The following is a 23356-nucleotide window of genomic DNA, read 5'->3' on the forward strand; positions in this document are numbered from 1 at the left end:
CACTAGCCACGCATTTATATTGCTAATACTGATTCCCCCTGAAACATTTATTCATAAATTGAACAACACTACATAATTTACCAAGCTGCCTCTGCGGGTGCTAGATGATCGTTGTTTTATTTTTGTATTTTCAACGAATTATTTTTTTAAACCGTCATTTTACGGTTCTCCTCATCGAAATGACACAATAACCAATTAAACTCTGAACTGTGACTTGTTGTTATTATAATCATCGTAATTAATAATTATTATATTGTATGGAACATATAACTAGTCTAAATGTGTGTAAGGCACTCACACAATAAGACAAACTCCAAAAGGGTTTCGTGAATTTTACACCAAAAAATATAAACAGATAATAATAATAAATTTAAAGCATCCAGTATGCCTCCATCCGTCTCCTCCGCCACCATTGGGATCCTAACTTTGTGACCTCCATCACCTTCCAACCCCCCTAACCAGAACGGGCCACGTCATTAATCTCTGTCAATCGATACATCGATCAGGTTTATCACTAAGCGCATAAATGCAAAACCATACAGTCCGTGGGAAAACAAAGTTTATCTGCGAGGAACAGTCTCCTGTGTCCAGAATAACAATTAAACCACTATAACTGATTTTTTTTTTAGACACGTGTTCGTTCCGTCTCCCGTCCAAAAAAAAAAAACAAGCCTATGGAATTCATATTTGGTCTAAAAAAAAAAAAAAAAAAAAAAAAAAAACAAGGAGAGGATTAAAATAAAGTTGCGTATGGGGGCCACGAGGAGAAGGTGTCGTGTCGCAGTTCAGTTATTTCACATACTTCACTTGCGAAAGGGAAGGACTTCGCGGAAAACGCGCTCGCACCCGCCCTACGGTTTTGAATGCACGCAGGCGCGCTCCCGTGTCGCGGGCACGCGGCTCAGCCAGCCCTGAGTGAAGCGCTGTTGGACCAGAGATGAGCTACAGCCCGCGAGAGCTCACGTCCACAGGACCGCGGATGGGAAGACCATTTGGAATGAGACAATTTCACGCGAACCGGCTTTTTTTTTTCTTTTCAATCAATGGACTATAACGGTGACAGCATTTGGAAATATTATTGCTCCATGAGGGCTGGGAGGTAAGAGACACCGCGTGTACCTGTGCGTGAGAGGGGGGAGGCAGAGCGGTGTGAGGGCGGGAGGGTGGGATTGGGGGGATCGCGTATATATTTTTTTCTCCAGCCATGGAACTCACAATGGAGAACCTCGGGAACATCCACGGCGTCTCCTCGCACCTGCAGCCGGGGGACCTGATGAGCGCCCCGCACGCGCGGCCGTCGCAGTCGCCCGGCTCCTCGCACCGGAACCTGGTGTCGCACGCCAACGGAGCGGCGCGGTCCGCCATGGTGTCCAGCATGGCATCCATCCTGGAGGGCTCCGCCGGGGATTACCGAGCGGACCCCTCCGCGCTGTCCGGTCACCTTCACCCGTCCATCAGCATGTGCGAGTCCGGGATGAGCCTCAGCAACACGTACACCACCCTCACCCCGCTGCAGCACCTGCCTCCCATCTCCACGGTGTCTGAGAAGTTTCACCACCCGCACCCGCACCCGCACCCCCACCACCACCACGCCGCCGCCGCGCATCAGCGGCTCTCCGCCGGGAACGTCAGCGGGAGCTTCACGCTGATGCGGGACGACCACCGCGGGCTCGCCTCCATGGGGAACCTGTACGGCCACTACCCCAAAGAGATGTCCGTGTCCGGGATGGGTCACGGCTCGCTCTCGCCGCTGTCCAACGGGCTCGGGTCTTTACACAACTCCCAGCAGCCGCTCTCCGCCTACGGCCCCGGCGCGCACCTCTCCGCCGAGAGCAAGATGCTCTCGCCCGTGTCCGGGTTCGAGCCCCACGCCTCCATGTTGTCCCGGAGCGACCACGAGCACTTGGCCAGGAGTTTAGGCGGCCACGGCCACGGCCACGGCCACGGCCACGGCATGATCTCCAACCTGAACGGCATGCACCACCACCCGCACGGTCACCTCCATTCCCAGGCGAACGGGGCGGTGATGCTGGGGGACCGGGAGAGGCACGGCGCCGGGGCCGGCCAGGGCGCCGGGTCGGGCATCCAGGCGGAGGAGATAAACACGAAGGAGGTGGCGCAGAGGATAACGGCCGAGTTGAAGCGGTACTCGATCCCCCAGGCCATTTTCGCCCAGAGGATCCTCTGCCGTTCCCAAGGAACCCTGTCGGACCTGCTGCGGAACCCGAAGCCCTGGAGTAAACTCAAGTCCGGCCGGGAGACGTTCAGGAGGATGTGGAAGTGGCTACAGGAGCCCGAGTTTCAGCGTATGTCTGCTCTGCGGTTAGCTGGTGAGTGTCATTTTGGTCTTTGAAAATAAGCAGGGTGCAAGGACATTTAATTATTATAATTTTTTTTGTTTCTGTAATGAATGATAAATATTATATCAAAATAAACCACAGCGCACATCGGTATTTAAAGGATTCAGCACCACGGACAGATCTCGACTGGCGGATGACAGGCGCAGAGGCCAGCGTCTGGTTTCATCTGTCAAAGAAAGGTGTTGAAATGTAGTAAATGTTCATTCAAATTAAAACAAATATTGACGAGGCTATTCTAAATGGATAAAAATAAAAGAATATCATGACAATTATATTATTATTATTTCGACATATCAAGGAAAAGTATGGTGGTATGTATATTTGCAAAGCTCATTTTTTGACTGTAGAGGAACAAAATACCTTCAAGTTTGGGGCCCTCCCTTCATGATCTCCCCCTCCTCCCCTCTCGGCCCTCTCCTCCGGTCCGGCTATAAACAGACATGGAGGCTACTAGGCCAACTAGTTGGAGAGAGGGGGGCGCGCCAGCGGGGCGTGTGACCCCTGGCTGCCTGATCAATACGCCAGTTCCCACTCTCCCGTTTAAATGTGGCACAGGGATCGATACTCCTATCGGGGCTGAAAGACGCAATAACCGCACGGCCTCTCTGGCTTTTCATTTAGTGCTCTGTAGTAAAAGCTCTAAATTTAGAACAAAGACACGGTTTGTTCAAATTCATTATTGGTTTGTGCTTTAGCTGCGGGTCGCCCCCGCCCCCCCCCCCATAAAAAGAAGATGGGCAAAATATATAATTATATACGTCTATAATAAATACATATTCATTCAATTAAAAAAAAGATATAAGCTCTTGGAACATTGATTATGATATTGCTTGGCTATAGTACAGCAATTAAAGAAATCTTATTGGGAATCTGAAAGGGAATGAGCGATATTGATTACAGGGATTACAAATGTAGCCAGATCATTTGAGATAAATCTGTTTCTTTAATTAAAAATAGATGGATGAATGGATAGATCGATAGACAGACAGACAGACAGACAGACAGACAGACAGACAGACCGATAGATAGATAGATAGATAGATAGATAGATAGATAGATAGATAGATAGATAGATAGATAGATAGATAGATAGATAGATAGATAGATAGATAGATAGATAGATAGATAGATAGATAGATAAGATAGATAGATAGATAGATAGATAGACAGGGTTTATAGTGTAGCCCTGTCTTTTCTCTGTTTGCCTGGCTTTGCACAGAGGAGATCAATATGGCCGTTTCCCTCCACTAACCCCTTTTTACTTTCTACCCCTGGCTCTCACAGTCGTTCTCTTTTTCCTTCTTTCTCTCTCTCCCCCCCCCCCCTCTCACCCACTCACTTGTTCTTTCCTTCTCACTGCTTCTCTTCTTCTCCCTCCTTTCTTCTTTCTCTGCAGCATATGACTAATGTAACTAATCATCCAATGGTAAGCATGGCAACAAGCGAGATAATAAATAGTATTTGAGCAAGAAAACACAAACAAAGGTAGCCATGCAGGCATACCAGCAGAAGGAGAGCTGCTTCCTGAAGTCGAATGCATAGCCCTTTGTCTTGTCTCTGCGCTTTCTTGCCAACCCTGCCTTAAGTATAGCTTCTTCACCATCACTCGCTTTTCCATGAAAGATTAATACCAATCTATAACATCCCTCATTTCCCCTTTTCACGATGAATTTAAATGGGAAAAAAATGATCGAGTAGAAAACTTCCCTGAGTCCAACAAAGTGAAAATGAAAGTAAACAAAACTGAAATGTGGAAAAAGAGCATGGGAGAGCCCGGAGAAGCCATTGATCGTGGGAGGGCTGGCAGGTTTGGGCTTTGTGTGAACAGCCAGATAGAGGCAGGGTAGTGAAAGGATCAATACCGGCCTTAATAATTGATAAGTAAGGGAGATGGGGGGTGGGGGGGGCAAGAGAGAGGCTGTGAGCGGTGGTGTTAGCACTTGTAACAGCATCTTCTGGGTAAGCAAAGTCAAATCTGTGGTTAACAGTCCGGCACCATACGCTATAGTTTCACTACCTGACACGTGCTGGAGTGCGTTAGTGTGGTTATGGGAGAGATCCTCACCAAGAGTCCGACGGTGCTCCTTACATCCCAAACGCCCACACCTGACCCATGCATCAATACCACAGATAACACAGAGTCAATGGGATTTGTTCTACACATAGGACGGTACTAATGCTCAAGCAGTATTAGAGCACATGTTGTCCCTACTGAATGTTTCTTGATGATGATATTAATTGGTTTGAGTGAAAGACCTAGGATGGGATGGCTTACATAAAACGCCTTACATTAGGAGGTTCAGGGAAGACAAAGAGCACCAGGACACCCAGATGCCTAAAGAGCCCTTGTAATGACCGGTTTCTGCTCATGTCAGCGAATCCTCAAAGCAATCCAAGGTTGTGATGTCATTTGATTTGAAAGGTTGCCATACTTTATGGGGTTTGTAATGCATCTTTATGAGGGGAGCACATCGTACTAAGTGTGCACCCGTGTGCTGGTGAAATTGTGTATGTGCTCGCATCCACATGTGTGTGTGACTTGGTTATATAGTGTGTCTGCACTATACATTGTTCAGGCTTATCTGACTCGCTCTGAATCGGTATTGATTTTCTCTCCTCTGCTCTCTTCGGCTCCCTCATTCTCTCTCTCTCACTCATTCTCTCTCTCTCTTTCCCTCTTTCCCTCTGCCTCCTCCCTTTCTCACTACTCCCATTCTCCCTCCTTTCACTTCCACTGGCTCTGTACCAGCATCAGCAGAACAGATGCTAAGCCTGCTGCCTCTTACTCCATTTCAGAGCTCTCTGTGCTGGTGATCTCTGTGCTTGCCAGTCCAATAGCCTTCATTGCAGGAACACAATAGCATAATGCAGAAAGTAAAGTGCAGTTGTGACCTGAAATCTAACCCTCATAATATGGAATAGTCCAGATTAAGAATGACTTATAAATCTCTGAATAATTACAGTTTGCAAAACTGACTTTTTAATGACAAACAGGAGGATTTATGACAGTCTTGGCGGTCAGTAATAACAATAACAACAGCATCAACAACAGTGATAATAAAAATAACAATCATGATAATAAACAAAAAGAAAGTAAAACAAAGCTCATTTAGATAACCTTGGCATAACCTGAACGAACGTAAAACTGATTCATTTCTTAATTTCTTCGGCCTTATACTTAGAGAGTGTCTGTGTGTGTGTGTGTGTGTGTGTGTGTGTGTGTGTGTGTGTGTGTGTGTGTGTGTGTGCGCGCGCGCGCGTGTGTGTGTACGTGTGTGTGCGTGTACTTATGTGTGTGCCCGTACGTGTCGGTGACGCTTATTCACGTGAGATCCTAAATTATGATCGTATCCAATCTTGTTTATTTAGACAGACAAATACACATTCAAATGAAAGAAAGAAAGGAAGAAAGAAAGAAAGAAAGAAAGAAAGAAAGAAAGAAAGAAAGGTGTTTTCTTGCATGCCATTTTGAAACGTTATTTCACATAGGCCTATGACATACGCATGTCATAGGCCACATACGCACGTCAAAATAAGTTAAAAAAATACTGAGAACCAAAACTACAAATAAGCAAAAATCAATCAAAATAAAGTGCTATAAAATTCAAAAAAATATTGGAGATAATTGTGCCAAGAACAAATAGTTTACACACCCTCGCAAGAAACCCTGTTATAATTCTCAGAGCTGCTTTGAAAAACGATCAATTCAAGAATCCTTTCTTGCATTACAGATATAGGCCAAATATCCCAAACAAACACCGAAATAACCCAAACACTGATTTGGGGAATGCATTAGTTCAAATGAATTTATTTCATTTTTTGAACATTCCCATTTGTGTTTTAAATGATTTCCAACTTTTATCGTTTTACATTTTGTGTTGTTTTTTTTTTTTTTACCTCCTCTTATAATATTAAAATCGTGGTCTTGGACATCTTACAACACACGCTTGCTTGCGCGGCAGTCTCTTTTTTCAAACTCTTAGAAAAAAAAAAATCATAGAATAAAAAAAAAAACATCTTGTTTGTAAACTAACGCCAGGTCTTAACCACTAATCATTTGATTCAACAAAAAAGTGCAACAAAAAGGATTTGCGTTTGACAAATAAACAAAGAATTCAAATAAAACAAATCCATTTCAAATCAATTACAGGAGCCCATTTGCACAATCGGGTGACGGTTAACCGCTTATCTTTGTGAGGAATCGAGCGTCTATTTCACAGCCTTGCATATAAATTGATCAATTGGATCGATAGTCCGAAAAGGTTTGGCAAAGAGTGATTGACCAAAGTGTTTCTCGTCTGCAGTAGTCCGTCCAGTGCGGGAGAGGGCCCGTCTCACCGCACACAAAGCACGACCGGCTCGGTCTGTCCAGGCGTCCACTAGCAGCACGGTGCGGTCAGTTCACCGTCTGCCCCTCATTCACACACACACACACACACACACACACACACACACACACACACACACACACACACACGCACAGACACACACACACACACACACACACACACACACACACACACACACACACGCACACACGCACACACGCGCGCGCGCGCACACACACACACACATGAATGAGTGGGGTGTGTTGTGTTAATTTTTGATTTAGCCTGCATCATTTTGAGGGATACACCCCATGGCAGCTCTTTCGCTCCTTCTCACATGGTTTCATAATATGTTACATCCACGCCAATTTTTAGGGGCATCGGTTCTCAACGTGGGGTCCGGGGTCCTTCAAGGGGCCCCACAAGCAAAACGATTTAATAGCTTAACTTCACCGTTGTTGCATTGACAAGATGTGAGCACCGTTAGAAAAGGCACAGCGATGACTGTTTTGATTACAGTTTCACTGTCACTGTCTCCGTACAAGATATGGAATTTTGGACAAAATCATATCTGATAATAAAAAATATATTTTTTTCAGATTGGAGTCGCACAGACAGAATCCATGGCCTCATCAAATCGAGGGTCCTTGATATACAAGTTGAGAATCATTGCTTCGGGGGGGCTCAGAGCTTCCATCAAGGGGTTCATGTAACCGGCTCCCGAGCTCCATCTGTCCACACAAATGAGACAGAGTGTCTACATATGAAATCGTATTCTTATCAGGGGCCCTACTCGATGTTATTCGAGCTCAAGCGCTGGGGAACACACAGCACAAAGCATCGATTAGTCATTGACTATTAGTGATCATGGCAGTAGTTAAATAAAACATGAAATATGAATCGTACTGTTGCCCGACTCAAAATAGGCTTCAAGGGCCTCGAGCCATAACCGTACATATTCTGTTTTATTATTAAGTAATACTCTCAACGCAGACACGCCTAAGTCAAGGCTACAAACTGGTGCTGGGCGATGTCGACAAAATCTTTATTTTTGAAGAATACCTCGACGTAGATGTTTGATGATGTTTTGCGGATGACTATCGGTGCTTCCGTAAGTTATTTGCACACAAGACATGTTCAATATCATTAATAATGTGGATGTTATGAGCAAGCAGGTAGAGGCATTGGTCAGAAGAGCTAGGGCAGCCTATGAAGGTCAGGCAATGTCATATCTTCACTTTAACGCAGCCTCTATGGGCGGGGAAATACATCCTTTAACTGCATTGCTCGTGACGACAACTAAAACCGCCATCTAGTCCGAGAGCACATTATCGACATTATCATACTGCCGCCCTCGTGTGCCCGTTAACATCAGAACCGGGCTACAGGCTTCGGAGGCATCGCTGCAGAAAACGCCGCCAGGGCCGGTGCTCAGAGTCCGTGGAAATGTAGTATTCAACCTCTTCATCTTCGACAAGATCGACACCTTACAACGTGCCGGCAGACGCCTCACGCCGTCAGCGTCGGCGGTACCAGGGCGCGCGTGGAAGAAGCGAGAGGACGCGGCGAAGTGCCGCTCGAGGACCGCTGGGGTTTCGCCGACGTCTTTTCGGAGAAAAGCCCGTTTCGGCTAATGAGGCAACGAAGGGTGGCCTCTAACTGTTGGGTCCTTGTCCCAAGAGATGCTGCTTTAATGAGCGGCCGCCTCTCCGCTCTCCCCGTGGTCCTCTTCGTTGATATGGAAGGGGATTTTTCAGAAGGCCAAAAGAGTCTCATTTGGAGTGCGCCTATTGATTATCCGCGGTGTCTTCCCACCAGAGCCGCGTCCTTTGCGCTCACTCCTGGGCCCCGCTCGCTCGTACGGCGGCCGGGCTCGTCTTGTCGCAACGCGGAGCAGTTTCTGCACTCGGGACTTCCATCCGAGCTAATGCAGGCGAACGAGAATGGTGTTGGCATTGCGGAATGGCCAGTGGCACAAGTTGTTTGAAAACAGGCATTACATATTAAATTATCACTATATTAGCACTAGCATTCAGTCATTACATTAGAGGGTATTGAGTTTGGTTTGAGACAGCACTTAGAGTGCCGGGAGGAGATTCTGGCATGGCTGGGCTAAACCAATTGAATAAACGTTCCATGAAATGGTTCTGAAGTTCGGATCAATCAATATAGGGAGTATCAATCTGGAGGCAAATTAAAACAATTGAGAACAACAAGAGGCAAACAGTCGGAGAAATTTAGCCGGTGAAAGCGACCGCTTAGCACCGCGCCTCCAGCAACGGTTTTCGAGTCTCCGTATGTTGTGTTAACAGCAAAATAGGGAGAGAAGCGGACATTTAAACAAAAACACACGCAGACGCACACACACACACACACACACACACACGCACGCACGCACGCACACACACACACACACACGCGCGCGCACACATTGATCTCCTTTCACAGTCAAATTTGTTTACTGCTGTTGTCTAAACCTGATGCAAAGTCATCAATCATTTGCATACCCCCCACTGCAGTCCACATCCATCCTTATTCCTTCTCTCCCTCCTTTAACATTCTCCTCTTTTTCTTCTGCTTGTCCCCTTCACCTCCTTCACACATTCAGGAGAAAACTTCTATGATTCTCTAGTCGCTGCGCCAGATCGAACCGTCTCTGACCATGTTTTCTGGTATTTCCCCGCAGGTCTCGGTCAGTGATGTGTTATGAGAGACATTCCTTTGTCCTCCTCCATCCATCTCTCAGCACCGCTCTTTTGTTCTTCCAGAGAGACAAACAATTTATTCTCTAGCTGTCTGTCACAAGCGCGCCCCCGACCCGCGCCACACACCCCGTCGTGAAAAGACGCGCGCGCCACGCACGCACGCTCGCACGCACGCACGCACGCACGCACGCACGCACACACACACACACACACACACACACACACACACACACACAAAACCACACACGCACGCACACACACACACACACACACACACACACACACACACACACACACACACACACACACACACACACACACACACACCTCGGTCTCGCGGATCGATGAGGATCGATCGGGTGGGGAAGGGAGCCCTGATTACTGGACCACGTGTTCTGGAGAAAACCGCGGAAAATCGATGATTGCAGCTTTTTAGGGCAACAGAACAGAACAGACTCTCTCCAGTCTCCACAACCCCAGCCTCCTGCCGCGTATTGAAGCACGGGCATAGAGCGCGAGTTAAATATATGGCTCGACCAATTCTTTTAGATATACCGCACCAATAATCACCCCAGTTTGGGCTTTGGCGCCCAGGAAGACGTTGAATTCGGACTAATACCTACACGGCGCCACCTGGCATTGATATGAGCTGGCCTGCAGACCTACACCGAAGTCCTGTTATTATTGTTTTCCCCCTGACTTTTATATCAACTCTTTATTTGCCCAAGCACTTCATTCTCCATCCCCATACGATCTACATTTTAATTCGTCCATCTCTCATTTTTGCCCTTCCTATAGATCTGACAATTCCACCCCCTATAGGCTACATTCATTATAAGCCTGAGACCCACACAAACCGATGCATCCATTCTATTTTCATTCACCATATGCTTGAATCCCCCACTCCCATTTCCCAGAGACTGAAGAGCAACTCCTCCTTTTTATTTTCATGTTTGCGTAGCCTGCTGTTTGCGTCATTTTAAATGTTGGTTGAATCGTCAGGCTTTTGTGATAAAATGTTTATTCTAGCCAATATCTGCATCTGATGTGTTCTGCTGTGCCGCCGCGACGCCGCTATGGTTTTCTAGATTTGTGTTTACAAGATTTGCGAAATGCATCGCTTGCAAAAGCTCCGCATCAGCGAACATCTCGGTCTAAATTAAATTATCATCACCCTCTCCCCTCCTTTCCCCTTTGACCCCCCCCCCCTCCCACCCACCCGCCTCCTGCAGCATGTAAACGCAAGGAGCAGGACCAGGGACGGGAGCGCAACCAGCTGCCCAAGAAGCAGCGGCTGGTCTTCACCGACCTGCAGCGCCGCACCCTGGTCGCCATCTTCCGGGAGAACCGGCGGCCCTCCAAGGAGATGCAGCTCACAATCTCCCAGCAGCTGGGCCTGGAGCTCTCCACCGTCTCCAACTTCTTCATGAACTCACGCCGCCGCTGCCACGACCGCTGGACCGCGGAGGAGCAGGGCCACGGGGCGCACGGCCACGGGGCGCACGGCCACGGGCACAACTCCCACGAAAACAACAACAACAACAACAACAACAACAACAACAACAACAACTCCTCACCCATTCAGCCCTGCACCTCCTCCGTGACCGCCTTCTCCAAGGCCTGAGGACCGTGGGGAGTGGAGAAGACGGAGAAGCTGGAGGTCTTCACCTGGTCCCCCGTGACTGCCCCGTGACTTTGTGGCGATGAATCAAATGGCCCCGATCTTTTTTTTTTTTTTTTTTTTAGTTCAGGATCGTACTTCCAATCTACATTAAAAAAGAAATAATAATCCTATTCAAGCCAAAGATCACCTTGAAATTAGATGCAATCGCCCACATTGATGTCGGGTTTATGAGTTGGGGAAATGAGGAGCCCACACCAAAGAAGCACCCACCCAAAGAACTAAGCTGCAAACAAAGGCCAATAAACATTTATTGTGGTTTGCTTTGGGAGATTCCATTAGCCTTCCATCCTCCCGCACAACTCTGCATCCCCCCCCCCCCCCCCCCGAGCTTTTCCATCCCCCTGTAGTGTACAGCTCTCGCACATTCCACGCCAGAGTAGCAGCGCCACCCACAGTCCATCACCCCCCAAAAACATTCACAACATCCCCTTCGCTGAGTGAACATTAGAAAGAACTCAGATCTCTATCGCTTTGTCCAGCTCTACACACCCAGCCCTGGGGGACGGTATATTTTCTAAACAACAACAAAAAAAAAAATAATGTACTGCTGACATAAATATACGTATACATAAACACACAACCACATCGGAGGCGAGGAATTAGCCAGGGCGTTATTGTCCACTCAACCCCCACCTTTTGATTTGTATTTTGAATTCAAGCCTTCGCAGCGCGCATCTTTCTGCGGACGGCTTTTGGTCGTTGTAGTGGACAGTGTAGCCGCTTTGAGAGGTTATTTCAGGTAAAAAGTAAAAATAAAAAATAAAAAATAAAATAAATAGAGGAACAATCAAACTGGGACGGTGCACTCCAGGTTACAGAGTGTAGCATCCAGGCTGGAGGCGAGGGGGGCTGCCCTGTTCTAGTGGCCAAACACAGAGGTTGAAATGTCACAATATACAGGATCCCAATGAGTGCCAATGATGTTTGCCTCTTTATGATAATCAGAGAGAACAGGCGCAGGCCCACTCTGCCTTCCACCACCCACCAACCCCACTCCCCACTCCCACTGTGTCCGGCCCGTGTCATCGTACCGTCACACTGCAAGCACTAGAGGCACGCCGGCCATTTCCATACCTCAGAAAAGACCACTTTGTTGATCTGACCTGCGGGTGCTTTAAAACACCAAAAGGTATCTGTAAATAACCCTTTCAAGTCTCTCTCTCTCTCTCTCTCTCTGTCTCTCTCTCTCTTGCTCTCTCTCTATCAATCTATCCCCCATCCCCACTCTATTGCCTTGTATTTCCCTGACACCCTTCTTATTTTTTCCTCTTTAATATTGATGCGGGTAATTCTAGCACCATAGACACATGGTTTCTCTTTTGTGACTATTGTGCTCTGTCGTGCTGAAACTGTATGAAAAGAAGCACCTTGTCGAACAAAACTTGTACAAATACAAAACACTCAAAAGCAAGAAGAAAAATAAAGAACCAAAAAGCGTAAACCAAAAAATAAACAACAACAACAAAAAAAAACAAATCAACACGTCACAGACTGATCCTATGCACAGAGGAAGAAAAGGGATGCCACGGGGGCGGCGGACTGTGCACATTTGTGAATAAACCTGTGCAACAGAAGTACAGCGGAAGAACTCTCTGTAGTGTGACCGGCGAGGATCTCCATCGCCGTGTGCCCTCTGACCTTTGACCCTTGGGACCGGAACAGTGGACTGCGTTTCCTCCGCCGAGAGGGCTTGAGAAAAAAAAGACAAAGCAAAAACAAAAACGAAAAAAAAAAAAAACGGGGCGGAGCATTTGCGTGGGGGCGAGTGCAATGATGATACAAATTTTTTTGGTTACCATGGAAACCGCCACATTCCTTTTCTCTTTGGTTTGGGCAAAGCCACTTGTTTGTGTAGCGTCTTCTAGCGGGAGATAATCATATTAGACGGGAGATGCAGACAGGGGGCCAGAAAGGTGCAGACAGGTGATAAGAGCAAGTGATAAGACCCCACACACCCCCAGCCCACACCCATGTGGCTCCCGGGTCGGGGGGCTTTCAGCGGAAGGATTTGTGGGGTTTTCATCGGATGATGTTTTGTGATCTTTTCAAAATCCCAAATCAGAGAGAGTTGGTGAAGGAACGACGGAGCGCATCACGTGTGTGGCTACCTCACAGAATAGCATGGACTGGGACACAGCCACAGATACCAAAGATACTTCAGCCTGCCGTGCTCACACTGGACTGGGACACACACAGGAGTACGCACACACACACACAGAACCCCGCACACGCACACACACTCACACTCATGCACGCATACACGCACACTCACACGCACACACACACGCGCGCGTGCGCACACGCACACACACACACACACACAGCACGCATGCCTACGTGCACACAGAGCAGTCAGACTACATAGCATTGTTATGTAGAGAGAGTTGAGTGCCTTTTTCCTTCAACCATGGGATGGGCTGCTCTGAACGCACACACATGCACGCGCGCGCATGCACACACACACACACACACACGCACACGCACACGCACACACACACACACACACACACACACACACACACATAGATGCACACAGGTGGTTTATAGGAACATGTAGAACAAACCTTTAAAGACAAGAGACATTGGGATTATGGAGCTTTAAACCCCACCGGCACTGGGACATTTTTGAAATCATGAGTAGATCAGAGTAAATCAGGAGATGCATAAAAAATATGTTAATCAAACTTTAAAACCGCATTGAAGGCTTTTTATGAGTACACTAAATCATAGGGAGAGCAATTACGAGGACACCAAATGTCCGATGATCCCCATGTCCTATTAATGCTGGTGGATTGTCCTTTTGTTGTATTATCCTTTAAGACCTTATATGCACTTGCACACACACACTTGCACACGCACACGCACACAGGCACGCACCATGAAACTGTAGAGGTAAAGGTGTACTGTAAAGGTGAAGGGCGGCCACACTGAGTGGAAAGGGGCCCAACATTGCGAAGGTTTCGGTCATGACGCAAAAGCTACTTTGATTTTAATCGAAATAGCTTTTGTTTTGTATGACCATTTTTGGATGAGAATGTTTACCGCATCATTCAACTCTTTTACAAGTTGGCTTTACCCTCCACATAGCTCTCAAACACACACACACACACACACACACACACACACACGCACACACACACACACCCGCGCACAGACACATACACACACACACACACACACACACACACACACACACACAGACACACAGACACACACACATACACACATACCCACGCACGGGCACACGTACCCACACACACACACACACACACACACACTGTATTTTTGTGAAATTTGCAATCGAAGTGTAGCGCGCGTGCGTGTGTGTGTTTGTTGACTGTTTACATGTTCCCGTTCTACCATTGGCCGAGCTATTACCCAATCAGTGACCAATCAGCGACCACGGTGTTTACAGTGTTTGCTCCGCGCACCCAAACCCTCTTCACTGGTCCCTCAGTCCAGGGTAGCATCACAATTTTGGCGGGCAGTATGTAGACAATTCATCTCGATATACCTCAAATCTTATGTAAAGGCTATATAATGAGTCAATAATGACAATGTTTAGCAATGACGGTGGCATTAAGTCACGACTTAATACTAATCTATGTTTTTATTTATTTATTAATTTATTAATTTATTAATTTATTTATTTTCTTTTGTCGAATTGTTTTCTAAGAGTGTGAATATTGTGAGCGGTGTAATTATTTGACATCCTTCGGGAGGGTTATTTATTGTTTGCACAATGTCTTTTTTTACGTGCTTGATTAAAAAAATAAGTCAGTGAACATCATGGCGGGCATTAGAAGGGTTTGGTGATGCACATGAGTTTGGGTTAGGGTTTTTTTTTATTTGAAGATGCACCAGTTGACACCATCCATGGGGTTTTACATGCAATTTGTTCCAAAAAGACATATTTTCATGTGTTGGCATGTGGTCAAATGTGAAATGTCACACGTGTCAACATGCAGGGCGTGAAGGAATCCTGAGGACCTGAGCAAGGACATTGGAAAAGAATTCTGTTCTCCATCGCCTTCATCTTATTTTGGATTAGATGATTGTCTCCTATGTGTGCTAAAGTGACTCCCATATTAAAAAGTATAACAAACCAAAGCACCTCTATCACCAGGGGTGGGATGAGTGATTATTTTATGCATGGATACTATATATCTGTATAGAAACTGCAGGATGAACTGTACCTCTAACCGGCGGAGGAGAGGGAAACACAAACCCCACGAGCACTGGGCCTCAGCTTCCGAGGGATCTGTTTATTGTCCTTTCTGTCTGTTTTTTTTCTTTGTTTTTTTTTGTGTGTGTGAAATGTTTATTTGTATCTGTATGGTCTTGTCAGTTTCCTTTACCTAGCGCTGAGGTGTGTTTATTGTAAGCTCTCAGTCCCCTTTGCTTGGAAAATTGGAGATTTTGTTTGTTTTTTTGTTTGTTTGTTTGTTTGTTCTCCATATTATGTCAACATTGCAGCCCGCTCCTTATTTTATACCACGCCGTTGTGTGCGTTTTGTCTGAGTGTGCGTTTTGTCTGAGTGTGTGTGTGTGTGTGTGTGTGTGTGTGTGTGTGTGTGTGTGTGTGGGTGGGTGTGCACGTTCTGGTTTCTTTGATTTCGTCCGTGTTTTCCCCAGCGCCTTTTACTGTAAGACCAACGCCGAACGCGTGTTTTTGGACGTCCTCCTCCCAGGCTGACAAACAATATATTCTTGTCGAAAGCAAACAGACATCTCAAAGGAAAACATACAAAACAAGCAAAATGTTACATCCGGGCCACTGGAGCAGCTTGGCTTTTTGATTTTTCCTTTAGATGGATGTCAGAGCTCGGGAATCCCCCCCCCCCCCCCCCCCCCAGTGACAATGTTCTTTCCCTGCACCATTCAATCAATCAGAACCAAGTGTCTTTGTGATGGTAGAAGACAATCAATTTCACATATGGAGGAGGAATAAACAAAGAGAGAGAATTACAGAGGGAGAGAGAGCGCGAGAGAGAGAGAGAGAGATAGGTACTGGGCGGGGCGGGGAGAAACTGACTGGACAGCAGATCTGCTGAAGGGGGGAGAGGAAGGATGGCTCTCTGCTCCCATTGTTTGCTTCTTCCCCCTCCGCTCTCCTTCCTTACCTTTAACCTTTTCAGAATGACCTTTACGGTATAGGTCAAGGCACCGAGGATTAAAGGAGGAGGGGGGAGGATCTGACTTGTTAAGTGGACATCTAATCAAACGTGCTTATAAATGCCTGCACACATACTGCTTTGATTCAGTGGTCATATACACACACGGATACACGGAGAGAGAGAGAGACACACACACACACACACACACACACACACACACAGATACGCATGCACACACACAGGAACACACGCACAGTTATCACCATATTTATGTACAAAAAAACAGAGTCAGAGCAAATGGGTTTATAATCTCACAGAGATCGAATCTTCTGTCTTGGTCTCACACGGCGAGGCTGTTGGTCATTGCGGGTCTGCCAACGCTGCGGATAGGCAGAGAATCAGAACCTTGAGGCAAAAGAATACGCCAAGTGGAAACCAGTATGGGTAAACTGTGTGTCTTGACTATACAAATAAAGAAACAAGGAATTGGATGAAAGAACTGTCTATTCCTATTTTTCCACTCACATTGACTCATCTTCCATTTTTGTGATGTGGTCTCACACCGAGGTGCACTTCTGTCACCTAGTGGCGTTTCGTGGAACTGCAGCTTGTGGGGGTGGGTGGTTGCTGCTTAGTGCGCATGCATTTGTGGTTATCATACTGTATAATAACATTTCACCGTGAGGCAACAAAGAACGCAATAATAACAAGAGAAAATAGCCTTTTGACAGAATAGCAACATGCTTTTATGATGATTTTTTTACAAGACGGACAGTTTTATAAAACATACATAGAATTAAAAAAAAGTACCCATATGTTTTTTTTTTTATTATAGACAAATACAGTATTAACATATCCTTCATTTGAAACCAAGCAGCCATGGGACCTAGCATGAAACCAGTGAGCCCTGGAGAGAAGAAGCAGAGACTTTATTCAATATTACTCTACCTACAGTATTTACAGGTCAACAGTCATTTTCTCTGTCAGACATGGCAAGAAGGTCAACAGATTAGATGACATGATATGGCTAAACTCTAATATGTACATGTTTTTTCTCAAAAACTAAGGACTGAACCAGTTGGATACTGTAAATGCAATTTTCTTTAAAGGTGTAGTCTGAAGTTTCGATGACCAGTAAACGTCAGACTCATTTTTTTTTTACTTATTATAAAAGAAAAGTCTTTCATGAACCAGTAATAATAATCAAGTGACATTATCCACCATACACATGTCTCAAAAACAGCAGTCTGGTATTATGGGCCAGTGTTTCATTGGAGTGGCCAGCACTCATTCCTAGGTTTCTGCAGTAATCAATAATATAATAAGATAATAATTATTTGCATCAGCATCCAAAGCTTGAATAGATAAATATAAATGTCCCATAATTCTAACGAGTGTGGTGCCAGAGTAAGAAGAGGAAAGATACAGTAGAGAGAGAAAGAGAGAATAAAGATAGATAGATAGATAGATAGATAGATAGATAGATAGATAGATAGATAGATAGATAGATAGATTGTTTTGTTTACTTTGTCAATTTAGTGTTCCAATCAACACGGACCCATCATTGACCAATTCTTGTGAAAAGTGGGAGAGGTTAAAACATGTCACATCCACCCAGACCTGGAATAGTAAAAACTCTGGCACCATCTCGTTTAAAGGAAAAAAAAAAAAAAAGATTCACGGCGAAGTGGAAACCTAGGAATGAGTGCCGACCAGGTCTGGGCCCTCCGTGACGTCACACCTCTCCCACTCCACAGGGATTCTGCCGCACGAGTGGGTAACAAGGTTCACGAGAGATCAATGAAACCGTGCCATTAATAAATCCCATTCCCATCCAGCATTCATCAGTCCCACGGTGCTGCTTGGACTATCAATTCCTATTACTAGAACTTACACATCCAAACATCTCTTGTTGTGTGTGATTGTGCATGTGTGTGTGTGTGTATGTGTGCGTGTGTGTGTGTGTGTGTGTGTGTGTGTGTGTGTGTGTGGATATCTAACTTTGTAAAAACTACCATGACTCCAAATAGACAGACGGAGCGCTCCTAGCCTGGGAACCAGACCAATCTGCAGCTTATGTTTCATTTGCTGCAAAATACGTCTGGGCCACCCTCCCATTCACACACATTTCCACTCGACATTGCCAGGGTGGGGCAAATCACAACCGTTTATCTAATATTGGGCAGGTTTGATACGATGACGATGTAGAGGAGAGCTGTTGATGCTCCTTACCAAAAGGCCGCCGCTGATGTGGAACGGCACCTTACCAAGATGGCTGCCGCTGATGTGGAACGGTCTGTTGAATCCGCTATCGTGACAGTTTGCCGTACGTCCGACAGGATTTAGTAAAAGTTGAATGTACAAACTCACTCGTTCAGCGTTACATCACACGTTCCTTGCTCTGATTGGTTGTAAGCTATTCAATTGTGTCCAGAGACATTTTGGTCAGCGCCCGTTGGTAACGCCCCTTGGAAATTGAAAATGAACGGAGAGATTCCAGACTTATACGCATTTGTGAATTGGTCTGGTTAGAGTTCTCCAATTCGAGGTGAAAACCATCAAAGTGATTTAATCTGTGCTTTTGTTGCTCACTTGCTTTATTTGATGCCTTTGCAGCGCTCACTGGCACTTAAAGCACTTCACAGGAGTCTTTACAGGAGTTTGGGTCTAACCCTGCAGTCCCACAGCCAGCGGCAATGGCACCCGTCGCTCTCTGTACAAATGTAGGTGAGAGTTGTGGCCAGAACCGATCACTGTGTATAAAAGGCATGCATAGATTATACCTGCTAAAATCACAAGGAAAGGAACGCCGTTTTTTTTTTTCTTCTGTGAAGTCGAAGCGATCACTTGCCAACAAATACTCGTGTAGGCCCATGTCATGTACCTGGCAAGGAGAATAACATCACACCTTAAGATGGTTTTGACAGTGGCAATGATGCCAATGAGGATTCCCCCCCAAAAAAACAGCTATCACCGTCTCGAAAATATCTACAATCCCCATCGAATGGAGTCGTTATATAGTTACACTTCAAATCAGATGCATGCCTTTCCCCTCTTGATGACTCCACAGTTGTCTCCCAGACCTCAAACTAAATCAGACATCCAGAGGTGAGTAGGAGGCCCGCTATGGCTATAGTAAAAATCAGCGAACCACTGAATATCATTGTGCTAACAGTCAATACGCTCTCTGTGGAAGTGGTGAGATAAACTTATTTGATTGCAATGCATTGTGGGTTCCAAATATTTGGAAATATTGGTGAGCAATACACTGTACCAATGCTGTGAAACCCCGCTGTTGCAGATTTTGACCACTAGAGGTCAGTGTTTCCACACAGCGTGCGGTACTCTTGCTGGGCTCTGGTCAAGGTTAGGATTAAGCACATCCACTCTCCAGGGTGCTGATAATGTCTCCGGAGCAATTTATTCTGAATAAATGAATGACATTTATGTGATGGTGATTAGCATAACAGGTTAGTACGTCCAGACAGACACTAATCATTTCTTCCGATTTTGCTTCTTATATAATGATAGTAACAAAATGTAAAACTGCAAGGTCAATATTTGTACATTTTATGGACTTAGATGTTGAAATGAAGGCTACCTCCTGGATGCGTATCGCAAAAGCACATTGTGGCAATTTGGGGTAATAAGCCAATTGATCATCAAATTAGCCTGTCGCGCTCTTCCAATATTGCATTACTGCTCCTCTCAGCTCTGATAATTCAAATTGAATCCAATAAAAAAAATGCAGCTGTATAATACGGGGTTAGAGATGGATTCATCTACTGGGAAGGACAAGTGAAATTGACTGTGGCCGAGGGCAATGCTAATGCTCAGTGTCAGAGGGGAGGTTAAAATATCTGTCTGTTCTACTTGCCTCTGTCCAAATAAGCAAACATCTGAAAGCGGCAATGTTTCGCGTCTGATGAACAGAATCAAGTCAATACCCTGGGTACCGAGGGCAAAGCCTCGTCGCTTTCCCTAACCAGCGATAGAAAGAAAACAAGGCTAGACATCACAAGATGAATTATTCAGATTTGTCTAGCAATGATGCCGTGATTATCAGCGTCTCTGGGTTGTGTTATTTTGGGTGTATTGTATTTTTCCTCGTGAGATTTCTGAGGGGTCCCCGAGCAGAAGGTACCCGAATACTTCACAGTGTACGGCTGTGGTAAATGGGGCGCCGAGACTATGCTACGCCAACCCCGGGCAAGGGCAAACCGGAGAAGGGAGAGGGGAGTAGGGGGAGTGCTCAGCCTACTTTCACCAAGAGTCACAAACACAAGACCGGATGAATCACACGCGGCTCCACTGATGTCTGCAAACATCCATAGTCTCTTTGCTGTACAGAGGGACATTGGAAGCCATGTTTCTTTAAGGAGAGGCACCAATATACAAGGCTTGGTCACACTGAAATGTTCCGCAAATATTTGAGAAACGACAACCGTGAGGGAAGACAGCTAGAGACAGGAGCTGTGGCAAAGAGCGTTAGGTTTATCATTTTGAAGGAATTGAGGATGTTGGAGTGCTTATTTCAAACCCTGACCAGCGATGCACAGTGGCATCAATTATTTGAACGAGAGGGACTTCATCACAACGACTCGAATGCACAGAGAGACGAAGTGGCGGCGTTTCAGAAATGTACAGTCACAGTATTTCAGCACTGCTCTCACTTTTCTCCCATGCAACGGTTTCCACGTGATTCGGAAAAAGGACACCTGGACAGGGAAAGTGCACACAGTCTGGAAGGTTACTTTTCCACAACACCCAGATTGGATTCCAGAGCGATAGATGGGTGGGTGGGGTTTGGGGTGTGGAGTGGGGAACCAATGTTTTTTCTTTTTTTTTTCTTTTTTTTTTTAACTTGGGAACCTGGGTCACCCCTTTCTCTCGTCTCTCCTCAGCTGTTCTCCTCAGGCACTGCTCCACGCTCAATGCTGTCACCCAGAGCGATGAATCAAAACACAACACCGATTTTCACTGACCACACAAAACACGTGTCTACTACCACACAACCATATTCCAACCTAATACTGTGAACAAGGGGACAACAATGTTCTGCAAAAGATTAGGACACGGGAAGGAAGGAAGGGAGGAAGGAAGGAAGGAAGGAGATGGAAGGGTGACAAAATTAAACACATCCTCACACCAACACACTCTCTACTCTTACATTTGGGATGATGTTTACACAATAAAGCAACGATAATCACTGAAAAACATTCGCACTGTCTTCTAAACCTTTTTTTATCCATTAAGAATAAGTAATGTGGGGGGAATGGAAGAGCGAAAGGATGGGCCGAGGGAGAGGAAGCGTCCGCCGAGGCAACGTGTACTGTTCTCCAGAACGAGAGCCAAAGATGGCCCTCGGAAAACAAAACAAAGTTAAACAAAAAATGCAGGCCAGCCAAGTTATTTGCCTATTTCGATAGAGCCTCATTAACATTAAACAGAGTCTTTGGCTGTTCATCTTCACACGGAAGGCGCAGATTTATTGTTATTTGGAGAGAATCGGACGTGAGATCCCGCAGTTGAAATTCCTTAAACACTGTTAATTCTCTTGTAAACTTTTCCAAATAATACAAAAAAATAGTGGTCCAATATTGCAAGTTCCCTTTGGATTGTTTGGTTTAAACGGGCACTTGCCCATATTACACTGTATGTCAAACAGCAGCACACTGGCATGTATGCGCACACAATCACACACACACACACACACACACACACACACACACACACACACACACACACACACACACACACACACACGCACACACACACACACATTCTTGAACTGGCATCAAAGTGAGGTCCGAATAAACAAACCTAGTAAATGAGGACTCATGTTTCTGGTGCGCTTCTGAAACAAAAAAATACTCAAATCAGAGGCCAGTCCTCACAAGAGGAGTAAAACAAACACTCTCACACACACACACACACACACACACACACACATAGACACACACACACACACACACACACACACACACACACACACACACACACACACACACACACACAGACACAGTGTACAGGAATACCATTACAGTAGGTGCTGAGAACAGAGCGTTGCTGCAGTGGGCTTTTTTTGTTGGGGTGGGGGGGTGGAGGGCGGGGGGGGGGGTTAGAACAGGTGGAAGGGTTTTGATGAAGAAGCATCAACCGATGAAATCAAAGGAGGGAGGGGGAGACACCCAAGCGACGACGGAAACACTCGAGAGGAAATCACCACAGTACTCTCCACTACACACAATGCACATGGCGTGGGTAGGGTTAACACGACTGCATTTACATCAAAACTCCTCGGTCTCCAGCCAGGGACCCCTCCCAAAAGGAGGACCCAGTGGGGGTGGGGGTTGGGGGGTGGGGCGGGTGGGGGGATGCACTGGGCTAGGGGGGCAGAGACATTCGCACACCGACCGTCTCAGAGACAGAGGATAGGGCGGCAGCGATGTGTGTGTGTGGCGACTCGGGTGTGTGTGTTTGTGTGCGTGACCTTTCGCCGATTGCACTAATCCTCCATGGAGATATTGCTTTATGTTAAATATACATCGATGTACTGTAGGTGTGTGTGTGTGTGTGTGAGTTTGGGTATCATTTACAGCGTGGTAGCCTTACGACAGCAGATGGTTTTATGCTCATTATGACAGCTTGCAATATGGCAGCGGCAATAACCATTATATCACTGAATCATGCAACACCCACGATAGAAAAACTAAAGACATACACATCTAAGTGCTGAAACTATGGCTTAGTAGAAAAACGTACCTGGCTATTCTGAAAATGAGTTCCTGTTTTACTTTCTACAAACAATATTGCTGGAATGTCGTACAACGTAAACAGTGGCACTTTTCTACGCACTGTTGGTTATTCTTCCGCAGGAAAGCTGTAAAACCGCATCCTGAGATAATGCTGAGATATAACGTTGTATGTGTTTTCTTGGACTTCCCTTCGGAATTTAAAGTTGGTGTCATCTATAATATTATTTAAGGATCGCGTCTGCTTGTGGGTATGGAGGGTACGTGGTATATGTGTGCATATTTTTTGCTTTTACTATGGATCCTGCGCCACTACCCTGTGCCTCTGAGTGAGTCCTGACTCTCCAGGCTGTTCCCCCCAACAGCCCTGTGAAGGTCAGGTTTTAGAAACCAACACAGCAGTAGTG

The 23356-nt window shown here is 45.9% G+C and overlaps 1 protein-coding gene across 1 annotated transcript; it reads left to right on the top strand.

The window, feature by feature from the left end:
• Positions 1-1204: 1204 nt before the first annotated feature.
• onecut3b (one cut homeobox 3b) lies at positions 1205-11017 on the top strand (the record flags this gene model as incomplete). Its single annotated transcript, XM_080011054.1, has 2 exons — positions 1205-2330; positions 10626-11017. The coding sequence occupies 2 exons, from the start codon at positions 1205-1207 to the stop codon at positions 11015-11017; spliced, it is 1518 nt and encodes a 505-aa protein (XP_079867180.1).
• Between the last annotated feature and the right edge of the window lie 12339 nt (positions 11018-23356).

Source organism: Zeus faber (genome assembly GCF_960531495.2).
Source record: "Zeus faber genome assembly, chromosome: 12".
Classification (NCBI taxonomy): domain Eukaryota; kingdom Metazoa; phylum Chordata; class Actinopteri; order Zeiformes; family Zeidae; genus Zeus; species Zeus faber.